At 39.4% G+C, this 17,946-nt stretch overlaps 1 protein-coding gene across 3 annotated transcripts in view; it reads left to right on the forward strand.

Annotated features, from left to right (window-relative positions):
- The first annotated feature begins 725 nt into the window (after positions 1 to 725).
- The window catches only part of TLK1 (tousled like kinase 1), a 150,669-nt gene continuing 133,448 nt past the window's right edge, over positions 726 to 17,946 (forward strand). For 2 of the 3 annotated variants that reach the window (XM_067741565.1, XM_067741566.1), the window contains exon 1: positions 726 to 1,013. In XM_067741565.1, the coding sequence (XP_067597666.1) occupies positions 875 to 1,013 (139 nt within the window). In that variant the 5' untranslated portion in view covers positions 726 to 874. Of the gene's footprint in view, positions 1,014 to 1,487; positions 1,689 to 17,946 lie in introns of those variants that run through there. The other variant, XM_067741567.1, reaches the window with a different exon arrangement.

Genomic DNA, 17,946 nt, shown 5'->3' on the forward strand with positions numbered 1-17,946 from the left:
GGTCGGAAGCCAGGCGCGCTTCCGCGAGAGAGAGGGGGAGTCAGGTGGCAGCGGATCGGGCGCGGGAGCCAGTGCTGCGCGGCGGGGGCGCGTGCGGGTGCGCCTCCCTCCGGCCGGCTCGGGGAGGCCACCCCCGCGCACGCCAGTCGGTCGGCCGGGCTCCCGCGCAGCGCTGCTATCCGCTGGTGAGCCAGCAGCGCCCGGCGCCCGCGTCTCCTCTCTCGCGCGCTCGTTCCCTCCCCAGCCCCTCCGCCCCCGCCCCCGCCCCCAACCCCTGGCAGTCCCTCCCCCAAGCCTGCTCCCGCGGCCGACGCCGCCGCCACCGCTACCGGAGGCGCAGGAGCCTCGCGATAGTGTTTGCACAGGCGGCGCGTGACGCCGCCGCCGCCTGTAACTGATGCAGAGGTTACCCCGCCGCCTCAGCCGCCACCCACCACCCGCCGCCGCCGCCGCCACCCGGGCGACGCCGGGGGCCGACGCACTGCAGAGGTGCCGGCAGGTTCCGCCCGCGGAAGTCTTCTCTGCCGGCGCAGCCCGCGCTTCGCCCGCTCTCCGACCCCGGCCCCAGCGGGCGCCCCCTCGACACCTCTGCCGCCGCGCTCCTTCCCTCTGCCTCTTCCCCGGCGCGCCCGCCGGCTCCCTCACTTCTCCCCCTTTTCCTCCTCCCCGTCCCCTCTCCTCCCCTCACCTCTACCCTCCCCACCTCCCCCCTTCTCGGTTTCCTCCCCCATCCCCTTGAATCTCCCCTCCCTGCCCTCGCTCTCTCGCTCGCCCTCAGCGCGGCCCCCGCCATGACGGAGGCGGGTGCCGGTGCCGTTGCCGTTGCCGCCGCTGCCGTCGCAGGGGGGGAGTCGGGTTCCCAGAAAGTAGCTTGATGAGTGTCCAAAGTAGCAGTGGAAGTTTGGAGGGGCCGCCATCTTGGTCCCAGCTCTCCACGTCTCCAACCCCGGGCTCGGCGACGGCGGCCAGGTCCCTGCTGAATCACACGCCGCCATCCGGGAGGCCCAGGGAAGGTAAGCGCCGTCGCGCCCGCGCCCGCTCGCGGGCCTCCCCTCCTGCGCCGCGGTCCCCGCGCCCCCGCGTCTCCTTCCTGCGACCCCGGGGTGGGGGAGGGGGCGAGGTGGACTCGAGGCCTCCCGGCTCCAGGGAGGTAGTGCTCCGTGTGTGGGTGGTGGTTCGCGGGTGGCTGAGAAGACCGACGAGGGGGTGCGCGCTGGAGGGGCCGGAGCGAGGCGCGGCGCACAGACTCGCCTGGGCTTCTTAAGAGCCAGTCCTGCTGGGATGGGAAGCCTGACCCCGGACGCGAGCCCCTTTCTGCTCCATTTGCTAGTACACTCAGTACTCTTAACCTCCTGGCCTCGGGTCTCTGGTGGATTTTCCCTCTTGGTGAAGCATTCATCCTCGAGCCCCCTCCCCTTCCCTCGCGCACTCCTCCCCTAGAGGCGGTCCCCGCTCTGCGAGCTTTGCTGCCCAGGACCTGGAGGATGCCTCTCGTTTGCAGGGTCTCTGCCCTTTGGGGGGAGCCTCTGAAATTATCAAAGCCGACTTTGATCCCTTGCCTGGCCTCCTAGAGCAGTTTAAACGACAGACTGATTCGTGGGCAGGCTTTTAAAACCATCCCTCCAGATGGTTGCAACTTTGCTTCGCCATCATCTCCTGCGTGTTTGTGCGTTCTCTCTCTACTGCAAGTAGGCTACGGTTCTTTGACAGGGTCGTGGGTTTTGTGGGAAATATCTGCGTAAAGGTTACTGCAAACACGCACCAGATCGGTTACAATTGTTTTCTAAGTTTTCTGGCTTCTTGCATGCAAGTGTGCTGCCACCAGATGTAGCAGTTACACAGCTAGTAAGACATCGGAGTGCTTTTGACTAAAATTTCAACTTGCTGTATTTAACTTTAAGTATACGACATAAAATGAAATTTGGGAGAATTGTGGGGGAAGAATAAATGTGCGTAGAATCACGTTTAACGCTCTTTTGTCTGGAAAACGTTTAGCGGTATTCATCAGCAATTGGTAAATGGGTTGTTCACCGCCGGTTGTGTCACACAGGGAGATTGTAGCCACATTTTCAGAAAAAACGTCTGGAAGTCCAGTAGTCTAGTGAATCCTTTAAAGATACCAGGAGCTTTGATTTATGCAGGAGTCGGTGGGATTAATTTATCTTGAAAATATCTGTCAATATTTACGACTCAGAGCCTTGACATTTGTTAATCAAGTGGTTTGTGCCCTGAATCCAGTGGTTCAGGCACAGCATTCTTTGTCATTTTGTTCCTGTGAGCATGTGTGAAAGTGACAATAGGCTCAAAGATTGGTATGAATTTGCTCTGGAAAATTCAGGGGAAGGTTTGATTTATGGCATCCATTAAGCATGCTGAATACATTGACATGACATTTCTCCTTTCCATCTCACCCCCAACCCTGAGTTCTGATTATTAGAAGATAAAAGTTTATTTATTGACTCACTCAAATTTAGTACACCTGGAGATTTTTCTTTTTGCATTTGAAAATTTGTAAATGAATGTTTTAAAATCTATTTTGTAAACAGAGCAGTTGGTGCTTTTAGCATGCTTTTACTTTTGTCTGTACTTTCATTAAGATGCTTAATGATAGTGTTAGGAATGATATGTAATGAGTGATAGTAAATGATGGTCTTGGGAAAGACTCTTTTAAGGCTATATCTTTTTTTCATTCATTTCTTAAATATTTGCTGAGCCATTTCTGTGAGCTAAGCACTGTGCTAGATACTGAGGGCATATAGTGTTGAATTGCTCATCTGTAACATCTGTAATTAATAATTTGGGGGCTGAAAAATCTAGATTGTGAGTTTCTGAGGTTACTGCAACTCTAGTTAAAAAATTTTCATACTATTCTGCAATTTTCCTGATGTTTTAAATTTTTCAGGGGTTGGAATAATTTAGCTTGACCCTCCAAATAACCAGAAATTTTGTCCAGCAGTTTGGATTTTTATGTAACCTGAATAGTGTGTCTCTATTTACTAATGAAATAACAGGACATGCTTTTGTGGAAGTTATACTTCACACCCAAGTACCTGTATGGTGACAGTGGTACATTGCTTTTTTTGACCAACCAGGAAGTAAGTTAAAACTGTTAATTCTCTCTAGGATTATATATATTCATCTTGAAGCTATAGTTTCAGATTTCACAAACGCTAATAGGAATTGCATATATGAAGCCCTAGGTATCAAGATGGAAACATTTTCTTTTGAGTGTGATCCCAGTTTTTATTTTAACAAGTGCTTTGCATCTTTTCCAAGTAACATTAGTATGTTGTGTAAAGTGATGTAAATTGAGAGCTTTGATTGCTGGTGACTGATAGATAGTAAGAACCATTACTATTAATGGAACTTGAGTGTATGTATCAAGGAGAGAATAAACTTTGTTTGTTTGTTTCTTTTTTTTTTTTTTTTTTTTTTTTGCGGTACTCGGGCCTCTCACTGCTGAGGCCTCTCCTGTCGCGGAGCACAGGCTCCGGACGCGCAGGCTCAGCAGCTATGGCTCACGGGCCCAGCCGCTCCGCGGCATGTGGGATCCTCCCGGACCGGGGCACGAACCCGTGTCCCCTGCATCGGCAGGTGGACCCTCAACCACTGCGCCATCAGGGAAGCCCTAAACTTTGTTTCTTGATAAGTGGAGCAAATTAAATGTAATATATAATAGAAAATTTTAAACTTAAAAGAGATACACACATATGTATATGTACATATATAAAGTTACATATGTGAAGAACTCCTTTTAAGCAAACTTTACTTTGAAAATGGGCTATTTTCAAAGTTGTTCCATAAGTATCTATAAGCCTAACTCATAAGAATTAGGAATTTATATGATATAGTATAGACTTCTTTCTTCCCTTGGAGTGCCAAACCTTTTCCTTTATCAATCTTAAAATTCTCTGAGAGGTGCTCAGCAGTGTAGCTCTAGATTGCACATTGGGTCTTTTAAACCTGTGGCTAAATTCTCTATCCCACTTTATCTTCTAATCTGTGAATAAGGATGTGGGAAGTTAAATTAAATTTTCAAATAAGGTCAGGTTTGTTTCCGAGGAACCTGGTGTGTGTACTGGCTAGATGAGCAGGTGGTTTTTTTGCATATCAATACATAGGTACTTTTGAATGGGTTACTGCTAAGAGTCAAATAAATGGTTATACAAAAGACTTGGCTTTTCTGTTTCATCTTGCCAGATATGAATAATTTGCTTTACTTTTATATAAATAATGAAAGTAGTTTGGTCAAAAAGATAATATTGCAGTTTAAATAAACTTGCTCTCTGTTTCCATATTTACAGACTGCATCCTTTAGACAAAAGAGTTAAAGTATTTGACTCCAGATGATTGAGTAATACCTGTAGGGAGATGTTAACAGTTAAGTGTACCAGATGGCCCTTTAATTTCTTGAAGTCACCTGCTGGAGCAAGACAGGGTTGTATGTTTAAGGATTCTAGCTCATGAATATATAGATATGTGGTAGGTGCCTCCCTTACAGAGGCATATGTACATATTAGAGGAGAGAGGGAAATCCAAGATAGTTAGAAGTCTGTGAATCTGCCCCTGAGAAATAGGCTGTGCTTTAGCCTTTTTGGTCTCAGGACCCCTTTACTCCCTTAAAAATTATTGAGGAAGAGATTTTATTTATGTGGGTTATGTCTATTGATATTTACTGTATTTGAAATGAAATAACTTCAAAAATATTTATCTAACAATAACAATCTGATTACATGTTAACAAATTTTAAAATGAAGATAGTCTAAAACAACAACTTTAGTGAGGGGACTTCCCTGGTAGCACAGTGGTTAAGGATCCGCCTGCCAATTCAGGGTCCACCGGTTTGATCCCTGATCCGGGAAGATCCCACATACTGCAGAGCAACTAAGCCCATGCGCCACAACTACTGAGCCTGCACTCAATGAGAGCCTGCATTGAACCTGCACTCAATGATAAGCCCACGCACCGCAACTAGAGAAAGCCCGCGCACAGCAGCGAAGACCCAATGCAGCCAAAAATTAAAACAAAAACACGCTTCAGTGAGGCTGGTGGCATTGTTTTATATTTTTACAAATCACTTTAATTTCTGGCTTACTAGAAGACAGCTGGATTTTCTTCTTTCAGTCTGTTGAGATATATTTTGATTGAGGCATGTGAAGAGAATCCAACTTCACATAGATATGTAGTTGCAAAAGAATTAATTTTTTTTTTTTGCGGTACACTGGCCTCTCACTGTTGTGGCCTCTCCCGTTGCGGAGCACAGGCTCCGGACGCGCAGGCTCAGCGGCCATGACTCACGGGCCCAGCCGCTCCGCGGCATGTGGGATCTTCCCGGACCGGGGCACGAACCCGTGTCCCGTGCATCGGCAGGCGGACCCTCAACCACTGCGCCACCAGGGAAGCCCAAAAGAATTGTTTTAATAGTCTTTTTGGAAGTTATTCTTTGATATTACACCAAAATTCAACAAGTGGCAGTTTTTTTAAAGGTACTTGTGATGTGGAAGTACATTTTATCCCGGAAGTGTCTTCAGGACCCACAAGAAATCTGTGGACCATACATTTAGACTAAAGAAGACACTAAAGGGTGGGAAAAAGTATAGCTGTTTTCAGGCATTTCAATCACATAAATTGAAGAGAGAATGTGTTCATTATGCTGTTATAGAAGATGGACCAGCAGGTGAAAGTTAGGAAGGCGCAGAATGAATTCAGCATCATTTATTGAGAAGAATGTAAAAACTGTATAACTACTAGACTTGGCCAGCAATGAAAGAACTGCTTTAAAGAATTTAAAGCAAACTACGGAGACTTTTTTGGGGGAGGTAGAGATAAATTCTGTAGATTCTTATTTCGTGTGCTATTAGATTAAGTGACTTAAGGTCCCATCCAGTTAAAAATTGCAAACATTCTGTGATTCTTTGAAAATTCGTAAATATAGTTAAACTGTACTTACATATCCATGAATGTTTTTGAATATTCTCTTAAGTCAGTAGCATGAAACTATCATTGACTTTATTACTCTTTTGCATTTTTATTGTGCTTTTCCTCTGAGGATTTTTCTGTATTTTCTGGAATCAACACTGTCAGTCTTGAAATCCTGATGAATTCCCTGTGAAATATAATAAACTTTGAAGACATTTTAGGGAATCAGATGCTGCTTACGATACAGTTTAGTAGAGTTGTCATATACTTGGGCACAGAATTTTAGAATGCTGTGGGGGGCTGATTTTCAGTTCAGAAAGAGAAACTGTCAGCAGTCTGTATAGTCTTTCATTTGTAATTGTGTATGTGATTTCAGAAGTAATGTGTTTAATCTAATGGTTTTAAAGCTAGAGAGTCTGAAAAAAGGATGCATGAAGGCAAAGCGTTTAAATTGATCTCTCTTGAATTTAAAAATGCATATTAAATAAAACCAGAACATAAAGTGAAGAATTTAAATTCTCATCTTATTGAGAGAATTATGCATGTAATAGCTATCATTACCTATAGCAATTCATATTTTAATTTAATATGGAACATAATTTCTTCTGTGAGATGTATTGAAAGGTTAGATTTTAGGTGCTGGGAAGTCAAGGTTAAACTCCTGTAACTTTCTTGGGGTCAACTTAAGTGTAGTAAGTGACATAGCTTGAGACTTCATGTATTTCTTGCGTTTAGACTTAAAGCTCATTTTCTATAGAAGAGCCATAGGATTAAGTCATTTAGTTTAATAAACTCCTTCATGCTCTTTAATAATTTCCAGAAATCTTAGAATAATTTAGAGGAATGGTGAAGTAGGAGAAGTAGTATGGTAGAGAAGAGAAAGTGCATTGATAATTGGAATCCAAGTGTAGTCCCAATTTTGCCATTAACTAGCTGGGTGACTTTGGGCAAGTTGCCTATCTCTCTGCTTCAGTTTCATAAAATGAGAATTACAGAGCTGAAAGGGACCTTGGAAGCAAATGAATCCAAACCTCTCATTTTACAGATGGGGAAACTTAGATAATTTGCCCAGGCTTTTACTGTAGGAGAGGTGGGACCAAGATTCAGTTTTCTGACTTTCAGCTTAGTGCTTTCTCCATTATACTTTGTGGCTCCTTTTCATCTGTAAAATGAGGGAGTTGAATTCGAAGCCTTCAGAGTTCTCTAACAGCTCAAAAATATTATTTGTTTGACATTAGCACTAATTATAATTTACTGGAGGAAAGTTTGTAGCTTTTATTTATTGGTGAAAGAAATGTTTCTTGAAGAAGCAATGTGACCTTTTCAAGGTTATGTTATAATTTGTTAAGAGAAGATACTCATCTTCATTATTACCAAAAGATTTTTAAGTTTATTTATGAGCATGGTAAGCAGTAGTATGCAAGGTGATCTTGTCTTTTTAATGATCTATATTCTAAAATACTGTTATGAATATATTAAAAGCTGTGTAAATTACATAAATAATAATGTGGTGCCCTGAAGTGAAGTAACTAGGTGATTGTTCCTCAGAAATTATTTCTGGGTTGTTTCCCCCCGAGTTAGATTCCTCTGCTCCTTAGTGTCATATAGGATTGTCTATTTCATAGCACCTTTGTCATACTACCTTTTATTATAGTTTTATTTTTTTGTGTACTAGACAGAAAGGTCTTGAATTCAGAGACTATGTTTTGTTCATTTCCATATTCTCAGTGTGTAGTAGGATGTCCTCGAGCAGGGGTCCCCAAACCCCGGGAGACCGCTACAGCTGTGGTCTGCAGCCTGTTAGGGACCTGTTAGGGACCGGGCTGCATAGCAGGAAGTGAGTGGCGTTGAGTGAGCAAAGCTTCATCTGCTGCTCCCCATCGCTTGCATTACCGCCTGAACCATTCCCCACCCCTGTCCGTGGAAAAATTGTCTTCCACAAAACCGGTCCCTGGTACCAAAAGGTTGGGGACTGCTGCTCTATAGAGGTGGCACCTAACGAAAAGTTTTGTTGAAGATCTGTTAAAGCTTTTTTTTTTTTTTAAACGGAGTGATTGTATACTTAATATGCACGTATTTCAGACCCAGGGAGATACTCATTTTAGTAATTCATAGGCAAGTTATATTTTAGAGAGTGATAATGGGTAACAATAATAGCTAAAGTTCATTGTTTGTACATGTTAATTCATTTAATTCTCGTAACTCTGTGAGGTATATACAGTTATCATTCTCATTTTACAGATGAGGAACCAAAGCACAGAGAAGTAAAGAAACTTGCCCGGTATGACACAGAGTAGTAAATGTTAGGGCTGAGATTTGAATCAAGTCTGCATTTTAACCACTGGGATATATTGCCTAAGATATGGAAATTTAGTTTTGGGTAATTTCTTAGTTTTTCCTTAAGATATTTTAATTTACTAATCAGTCTTTTAGGCTCATTCAGTTTACTGGTAAACTTTGTCATTATTATTTTTTTGCATGAGTTTTGTATGTGTGTGGAGATAAGATTAAAAAGAAGAAAAATCCAAAACCAATTTGTACAGATCTTACGTTTCATGGAAAATGTTAGAGGTATACTAATGAAAAATCTTACTTTCATATTTAATAATTAAATTGGGATGCCATTTATCTTAATATTTTGACCTCATACGCTCACCACAGCAATAACAAATAAACATTAGAATTTGAATGGAGAATTTTTGACTGTCCATATAGGAATAGTCCACTTATTGTGGAGGGTTTTAACCTGGTGCATGAGGCTCTGAACAAAATTGAGATGCTTTAGTGGCAGATGTTTGAGTTTTATTAGTATTCAATATGGCAGGGAAAGGAAGCTTGAAGCTTAATCTGATTCATCTTATAAGAAGTATTTTTTAAAACACTTAAAGCTTTAATTACCTTATTGCATACAAAACAGATCCCTTGGTAACATGTATTATTTAGTGTATCTAATGAGAGAAAGAATTTGAAAGGGTTGATAGGAATTCAAAGCATGATGTAGAAAGATGCAGATCTGAAATAGGTGGTAGGTTGTGAAACTTAAATCTTCTCAATGTGGCTTCGCTATTAGGTTTGAAATTTTGTGAATTTCACGAAGACAGGTTATACCTCTATTTAAGTTAAAATGCTTGTATGCTACAAAGATGCAGTGCAAAGCCAAATATGAGTGGTTTGGGGGGCTGACATAATATTTGTTCTCCTTCATTTATACGGATTATTAAGAGTTCGTTCTGCTCATAAAGTTGTACCTTTCCCTGGAAACTAGTTTAGTTGGAGAAATGACTTCTAGGTTTAAATTAAACTTTAACCTGGTATTTGCTGGTATTGTGTTAAATGTCATACATTGTGATTTCAGAATTCCACACTTGACACTATGTATGTGCTTCTTGTCTGATGGTGAATATGGTGCCTCTGGAGAAGGTCAGGGGGATTTGCATGAGGCCAATCAGATTCATCCTGTCTTTCATGAGACCTGAGGCATGTTTCTTTTTTTTTTTTTGACAAATAGGGTATTTTTGCTTTTTTAAAAACATAGTTTTTCCTTTTTCTGTGCACAGATTTTAAAAAACATCAGTGAAGTTACATGGTTTAGTTAACTTTGTATATATATTTTTGCTTATCTCATTTATTTAAAAGATACATATACTTATTAATGATAGGACTTGTTCTAGGCACTTTGTAAATAGTAACTCATTTACTTCTAACAGTCATGAAGTAGGTACTATTGTATCCCTATTTTACAGATGAGGAAATTGAGCCACAGAGAGGTTAACTAACTAACCCAAGGACACATAGAGAATATGTAGCAGAGTCAGGATTCAGACTAGGCTCCTGAGTGCATGCTCTTAACTGTTATACTATTCTGTTAGCATTATTCCACTGAATTTTAACCACAGGGATACTGAATGGATGTACTCTAATTTAGTTAACCATTCTTCTTTTGGTAGTGTGTTAGTCATGATTCTTTTGCTTACCTGTGATAAAAACTTAACACAAGCTTTGGTAAGTTAAAAAAGGAATTTACTGGTTCATGTAACTGGGAATTGTATGTGTGGAGGAGGATGGAATGGCTTTGGAAACAGCTTAGATCCAACATCTCAAATAATGTCACTGAGCCTCTTTGACTCCATTTCTGGGTTCTTCTAGCCTCTTGCTTCTGGAGCCCAGTCACATACCTTTGGCTTAGCAACCACACTTGACAGACAAAACTTTTTCCTAATGTCCACATGTCACTTCTGGGTTGATGCTGATGTATTATGATTGTCAGTTCCTTAACCAGTCACTGGTACCTGGGAGACGTACAGCAAGGTAGCCACTATGGCTGTAGGTAGAGTGAGTTGAGGAATCCACAGAAAGCCATGATTGACGGACCGCTGAAGGTCACACAAATTAGGTGAATGGTAGTTTTCCTGAGGAATGGATCATGGTGAACAAAAACATCTTAACTACCATAGTTAGTTATTTAGGTTATTTCTTTTCTTTATACTTTTACTTTTTGGCTACAATAGATATTGATATAATATCTCTGAGTAAAAGCTCCCCCCACCCCCCGAAGAGGATTCCCAGTGATGGAATTATCAGGGCAAAAAGTATAAAACAATTAAAGGCTTTTGATAACTATTGCCAAATTATTATTTGAAGAATTGTGTTCCACTCATATAGCAGCAATGCATGAGATAGGCATGTATTTTTGAACCGGGCGGGGTTCACCTCATCCTAGGAATTACTGGGCTTAAATATTATTAACACAGTGCCTTGCAGTTAACCAAAGGGTTGCGATCTTCATACTGAACATGTATCTAATCCAGTTTATCAAATGCTTTATTATATTTTCTCCGGGCATTTCTCTCACTATTTAAAAATTTTTCATTTTATAGTTTTAAACAACAAACCCAAAAGGCTAATGAATGGCAGTCCTCGGCAAGCTCTTGGCCCCCTACTCCTCTTTCCTATCAGTGTCTCCTACTTCTCTGACCTAGTTGACAGCATTATACTTAGTTTTTTATACTTAGATATTGGTACCTTATGTTAGAAGCATTATTATGTAGAAGTAGTTACAAGCACATATTTGTTAGATTCCGGATATCAGTTTAGGTTTTGCCACTTACTGTAGTAAGTTACTTGACCTCTCCATGCATCTGTAGGTTTTCTTTTTTTTTTTTAAATGCTTTTTTTTTTTGGCCATGCGCCTTTCGGGATCTTGGTTCCCCGACCAGGAATCAAATCCGTGCCCCCTGCAGTGAAAGCGTGGAGTCTTAACCACTGTACTGCCAGTGAATTCCTAGGTTTTCTTGATTGTAGGATGAGATAAGAGATAGTAACTATTTCATAAGGTTGTGAGAATTAAATGAGAAATTTGTGGCGTGTTAACAAGTCAGTATGTGTTAACTGTTACTAGTATATTTAGATACAAGGATGCTTTAGAATTAAAAATTTTTTCTTCTTTGTTTCAATGTCAAGAATAGGGAACAAGTACCATCTGGATTAAGATCCTTATGACCAGAGTACACTTGACATACATAGATTGTCTCCCTGGCTTGTTGAAGAATTCTAGCAGGGTTGTGTATGACAGAGGCAGATTTCAAGTGATAATCATAATTGTTAGTCTCATTTCTTTTCACTATATAATATTGTGGTATTTATTATACATACAATTTTTCTTCCTTTGATTTATTTCTTTATTTTACATTTTAAGGATTTGCTTTACTGGGCAAAAGGGCATGAATTTTTTAATGTCATTTAATGTGTATTGTCACTATTGTTTTCCCTATGGGATAACCAGGATTTTAAAATCTGTTATTGCTTCTCAGAAGTGAATCAATTGTCAGAGCTTTAGAGTTTTATAGAAACCTTATTGGCATAGTTTGTTTATTCATTCAGCAAGTATTTTTGGACCTGGAGCATAGCACTGGGTAAACAAAGGTATGTAAGATATAGTCCTTGTCTCCTAGGAGCTTGGGCAGAGTCTAGTGAGGAAGACTACAATTCATAACATGTAATTTATACTTAAAAAAAACACCACTTTGTGGGTCAGATAAAACAATTTGTGATGCCAATTTCAACTTCTCATATAAACAGAATTATTACGTAATGTGGTTGTAGCCTATCCTATATCAAGGTGTTCTATTCATTGGTCATTTGGTTGCTAGAAAAAAACTTTAGCAAAACAAATTTATTATTAGAAGGATATAGGGCTGAGTGTCTCTTAGAACCCATTTAGGTCTCAAGGGGACTGAACTAGAAACTGGAAATTCAGGAACCACAGTAGCACTATTCTCCTGTGGATCATAGAGCAACCCTCTCCAGTGCTGTGAAGGAAAGTTTTTTAAAAAGGAAAAGTGGGAAGGAAGGAAATTGTATTTCTGTCAATAGGTATGAACAGAATATTCCCTAGAGAAGGGAATTAGACAGTTTTCCTCCAGTTTAACTATTAAATGTTATCATTTTGTTTCAGTTGATATGTCTTGATTGCTAGTGAGATTGAACTTAAACTTAATATTTATATCAAATGCCCAGTCTTTAAAAAATTATTACTCTCTAAAGTTCAGGTACTCTAATTTTACTGTGATTCAGTTGATTTTATTTTTTAATGTTATATGGTGCTTTACCTTTCATTATTGTATCACAATATTAATATATACAGAAAATGCACACGATAAATAATGCTCAGTGAATTACTATAAGTCGATGTACGTAACGACCACTCAGTTAAGAAATAGAACATAGGCAGCTTTTCAGAGCTCTCTTCCTGCATTCATCGGTCATTCACTACCTTCTCCCTTCCCTCCAAAGCAATCACTATTCTGACTTAATTATGCCTGTTTTGAATTTTATATAAACGGACTCATACAGTATATATATTTTTTCTAGCTGCTTTTGTTTCACGTATGTTTTAGAGTTTCATCCATGTTAATTCCTGTAACTGTTGTTCACTTTCATTGCTCTATATTACTTGTATGTGTATACCACAGTTTATTTATGCAATCTGTTGATAGATGTTTGGGTTGTTTCCACTTCTCTATTATGACTAATAATGCTGTATGAACATATTTATACCTGTCTCTTCATGTACTATTAATTTCTGTTGAGTATATACCTAACAGTAAATTTACTGGGTTATAGGCTATGTGTGTGTTTGCCTTTAGTAGATACTGCCAGTTTCCCGAAGTGGTTGTAACAATTTACATTCCCATGAACAGTATATGAGAGTTCCCATTGCTCTACACCCTCACCGACAGCTGGAATTGTTAAAATTATTTATTTTGATATTCTGGTGGATATCAGGTGTTATTTGTGGTTTTAATTGTCATTTCCCTGATGAGTTCAGAGGTTTACCATTTTTTCATAAGTTTATTGACTTTTGGATATATCTTGTGAAGTACCTGTTCAGATCGTTTGATCAGTTTTCCTTTGTGTTGTTTCTCTTTACAAAAATAAAAAATTAATTGAAGAAATTCTTTTTGTATTTTGGATAAGTACTTTTTTTTTTTTTTATTAACACCCCTCCCCAGTTCTGTGGCCTGTTCCCCCACTCCGTTATGGTATTTAAGAAGTATCTCAATACATGAAAAATGTTTTCCTATGTTTTCTCTTTTTTAATATAGGCATTTACAACTGTAAATTTCCCTGTAAGCACTCAATTAATTCACCCTGTAAGTTCTTTTTCTTTTTTGTAAAATGTTACAGTATATGCTGATATATTACACAAGTTGTAAAACACACAATATAAAAATGTGCAGAGGTTAATAAATAAATAAATTTAACAATATTTACAAATCTTTTTTTTAAATTTTAAAATTTTATTATACAGCAGGTTCTTATTAGTCATCCATTTTATACACATCAGTGTATACATGTCAATCCCAATCTCCCAATTCATCACACCACCACCGCCACCCCCCACCGCTTCCCCCCCTTGGTGTCCATACGTTTATTCTCTACATCTGTGTCCCAATTTCTGCCCTGCAAACCGGTTCATCTGTACCATTTTTCTAGGTTCCACATATATGCGTTAATATACAATATTTGTTATTCTCTTTCTGACTTAATTCACTCTGTATGACAGTCTCTAGATTCTTCCACATCTCTACAAATGACCCAGTTTTGTTCCTTTTTATGGCTGAGTAATATTCCATTGTATATATGTACCACATCTTCTTTATCCATTCATCTGTCGATGGGCATTTAGGTTGTTTCCATGACCTGGCTATTGTATATAGTGCTGCAGTGAACATTGGGGTGCATGTGTCTTTTTGAATTATGGTTTTCTCTGGGTATATGCCAAGTAGTGGGATTGCTGGGTCATACAGTAATTCTATTTTTAGTTTTTTAAGGAACCTCCATACTGTTCTCCATAGTGGCTGTATCAATTTTCACTCCCACCAACAGTGCAATAGGATTCCCTTTTCTCCACACCCTCTCCTGCATTTGTTGTTTGTAGATTTTCTGATGATGCCCATTCTAACTGGTGTGAGGTGATACCTCATTGTAGTTTTGATTTGCATTTCTCTAATAATTAGTGATGTTGAGCGGCTTTTCATGTGTTTCTTGGCCATCTGTATGTCTTCTTTGGAGAAATGTCTATTTAGGTCTTCTGCCCATTTTTGGATTGGGTTGTTTGTTTCTTTAATATTGAGCTGCATGAGCTGTTTATATATTTTGGAGATTAATCCTATGTCCATTGATTCATTTGCAAATATTTTCTCCCATTCTGAGGGTTGTCTTTTCGTCTTGTTTATGGTTTCCTTTGCTGTGCAAAAGCTTTTAAGTTTCATTAGGTAGCATTTGTTTATTTTTGTTTTTATTTCCATTACTCTAGGAGGTTGATCGAAAAAGATCTTGCTGTGATTTATGTCAAAGAGTGTTCTTCCTATGTTTTCCTCTAAGAATTTTATAGTATCCAGGCTTACATTTAGGTCTCTAATCCATTTTGAGTTTATTTTTGTGTATGGTGTTAGGGAGTGTACTAATTTCATTCTTTTACATGTAGCTGTCCAGTTTTCCCAGCACCACTTATTGAAGAGACTATCTTTTCTCCATTGTATATCTTTGCCTCCTTTGTCATAGATTAGTTGACCATAGGTGCATGGGTTTATCTCTGGGCTTTCTATCTTGTTCCATTGATCTATATTTCTGTTTTTGTGCCTGTACCATATTGTCTTGATTACTGTAGCTTTGTAGTATAGTCTGAAGTCAGGGAGTCTGATTCCTCCAGCTCCATTTTTTTCCCTCAAGACTGCTTTGGCTATTCGGGGTCTTTTGTGTCTCCATACAGATTTTAAGATTTTTTGTTCTAGTTCCGTAAAAAATGCCATTGATAATTTGATAGGGATTGCATTGAATCTGTAGATTGCTTTGGGTAGTATAGTCATTTTCACAATATTGATTCTTCCAATCCAAGAACATGGTATATCTCTCCATCTGTTGATATCATCTTTAACTTCTTTCATCAGTGTCTTATAGTTTTCTGCATACAGGTCTTTTGTCTCCTTAGGTAGGTTTATTCCTAGGTATTTTATTCTTTTATGTTGCAGTGGTAAATGGGAGTGTTTCCCTGATTTCTCTTTCAGATTTTTCATCATTAGTATATAGGAATGCAAGAGATTTCTGTGCATTAGTTTTGTCTCTTGAAGCTTTACCAAATTCATTGATTAGTTCCAGTAGTTTTCTGGTGGCATCTTTAGGATTTTCTATGTATAGTATGTCATCTGCAAACAGTGACAGTTTTACTTCTTCTTTTCCGATTTGGATTCCTTTTGTTTCTTTTTCTTCTCTGATTGCCGTGACTAGGACTTGCAAAACTATGTTGAATAATAGTGGTGAGAGTGGACATCCTTGTCTTGTTCCTGATCTTAGAGGAAATCCTGATCTTAGAGGAAATTCAGTTTTTCACCATTGAGAATGATGTTTGCTGTGGGTTTGTCATCTATGGCCTTTATTATGTTGAGGTAGGTTCTCTCTGTACCCACTTTCTGGAAAGTTTTTATCATAAATGGGTGTTGAATTTTGTTGAAAGCTTTTTCTGCATCTTTTAAGATGATCATATGCTTTTTATTTTTCAGTTCGTTAATGTGGTGTATCACATTGATTGATTTGCGTATATTGAAGAATTCTTGCATCCCTGGAATAAATCCCACTTGATCATGGTGTATGATCTTTTTAATATGTTGTTGGATTCTGTTTGCTAGTATTTTGTTGAGGATTTTTGCTTCTATATTCATCAGTGGTATTGGTCTGTAATTTTCTTTTTTGTAGTATGTTTGTCTGGTTTTGGGATCAGGGTGATGGTGGCCTCATAGAATGAGTTTGGGAGTGTTCCTTCCTCTGCAGTTTTTCGGAGGAGTTTGAGAAGGATGGGTGTTAGCTCTTCTCTAAATGTTTGATAGAATTCACCTACCTGTGAAGCCATCGGGTCGTGGACTTTTGTTTGTTGGAAGATTTTTTTTTTTTTTTTCTGTACGCGGGCCTCTCACTGTTGTGGCCTCTCCCATTGCGGAGCACAGGCTCCAGACACGCAGGCTCAGTGGCCATGACTCACGGGCCCAGCCGCTCCGCGGCATGTGGGATCTTCCCGGACCGGGGCACGAACCCGCGTCCCCTGCATCAGCAGGCAGACTCTCAACTACTGCGCCACCAGGGAAGCCCTGTTGGAAGATTTTTAATCACAGTTTCAATTTCATTACTTGTGATTGGTCTGTTCATATTTTCTGTTTCTTCCTGGTTCTGTGTTGGAAAGTTATACCTTTCTAAGAATTTGTCCATTTCTTCCTGGTTGTCCATTTTATTGGCATAGAGTTGCTTGTAGTAGTCTCTTAGGATGCTTTGTATTTCTGCGGTGTCTGTTGTAACTTCTCCTTTTTCATTTCTAATTTTATTGATTTGAGTCCTCTCCCTCTTTTTCTTGATGAGTCTGGCTAATGGTTTATCGATTTTATCTTCTCAGAGAACCAGCTTTTAGGTTTATAGATCTTTGCTGTTTTCTTTGTTTCTATTTCATTTATTTCTGCTCTGATCTTTATGATTTCTTTCCTTCTGCTATCCTTGGGTTTTGTTTGTTCTTCTTTCTCTAGTTCCTTTAGCTGTAAGGTTAAATTTATTTATTTCAGATTTTTCTTGTTTCTTGAGGTAGCTTTTTATAGCTATAAACTTCCCTCTTAAAACTGCTTTTGCTGCATCCCGTAGGTTTTGGATCGTCGTGTTTTCATTGTGATGTGTTTCTAGGTATTTTTTGATTTCCTCTTTGATTTGTTCAGTGATCTCTTGGTTATTTAGTAACGTATTGTTTAGCCTCCATGTGTTTGTGTGTTTTACATTTTTTTCCCTGTAATTGATTTCTAATCTTAGCGTTTTGGTCAGAAAAGATGCTTGATATGATTTCAGTTTTCTTAAATTTACTGAGGCTTGATTTGTGACCTTGCCAAGATGTGATCTATCCTGGAGAATGTTCCATGAGTACTTGAGAAGAAAGTGTAATCTGCTGTTTTTGCATGGAATGTCCTATAAATATCAATTAAGTCTCTGTGGTCTCTTGTGTCATTTAAAGCTTGTGTTTCCTTATTAATTTTCATTTTGGATGATCTGTCCATTGGCATAAGTGAGGTGTTAAAGTCCCCCACTATTATTGTGTTACTGTCAATTTCCTCTTTTATAGCTGTTAGCAGTTGCCTTATGTATTGAGGTGCTCCTGTGTTGGATGCATATATATTTATAATTTTTATATCTTCTTCGTGGATTGATCCCTTGATCATTATGTAGTGTCCTTCCTTGTCTCTTCTAACATTCTTTATTTTAAAGTCTATTTGATATGAGTATTGCTATTCCATCTTTCTTTTGATTTCCATTTGCATGGAGTATCTTTTTCCATCCCCTCACTTTCAGTCTCTGTGTGTCCTTAGGTCTGAAGTGGGTCTCTTGTAGACAGCATATATATGGGTCTTGTTTTTATATCCATTCAGCAAGCCTGTGTCTTTTGGTTGGAGCATTTAATCCATTCACATTTAAGGTAATTATCAATCTGTATGTTCCTAT

This window comes from Pseudorca crassidens, chromosome 6 (genome assembly GCF_039906515.1).
Source record: "Pseudorca crassidens isolate mPseCra1 chromosome 6, mPseCra1.hap1, whole genome shotgun sequence".
NCBI classification, from domain to species: domain Eukaryota; kingdom Metazoa; phylum Chordata; class Mammalia; order Artiodactyla; family Delphinidae; genus Pseudorca; species Pseudorca crassidens.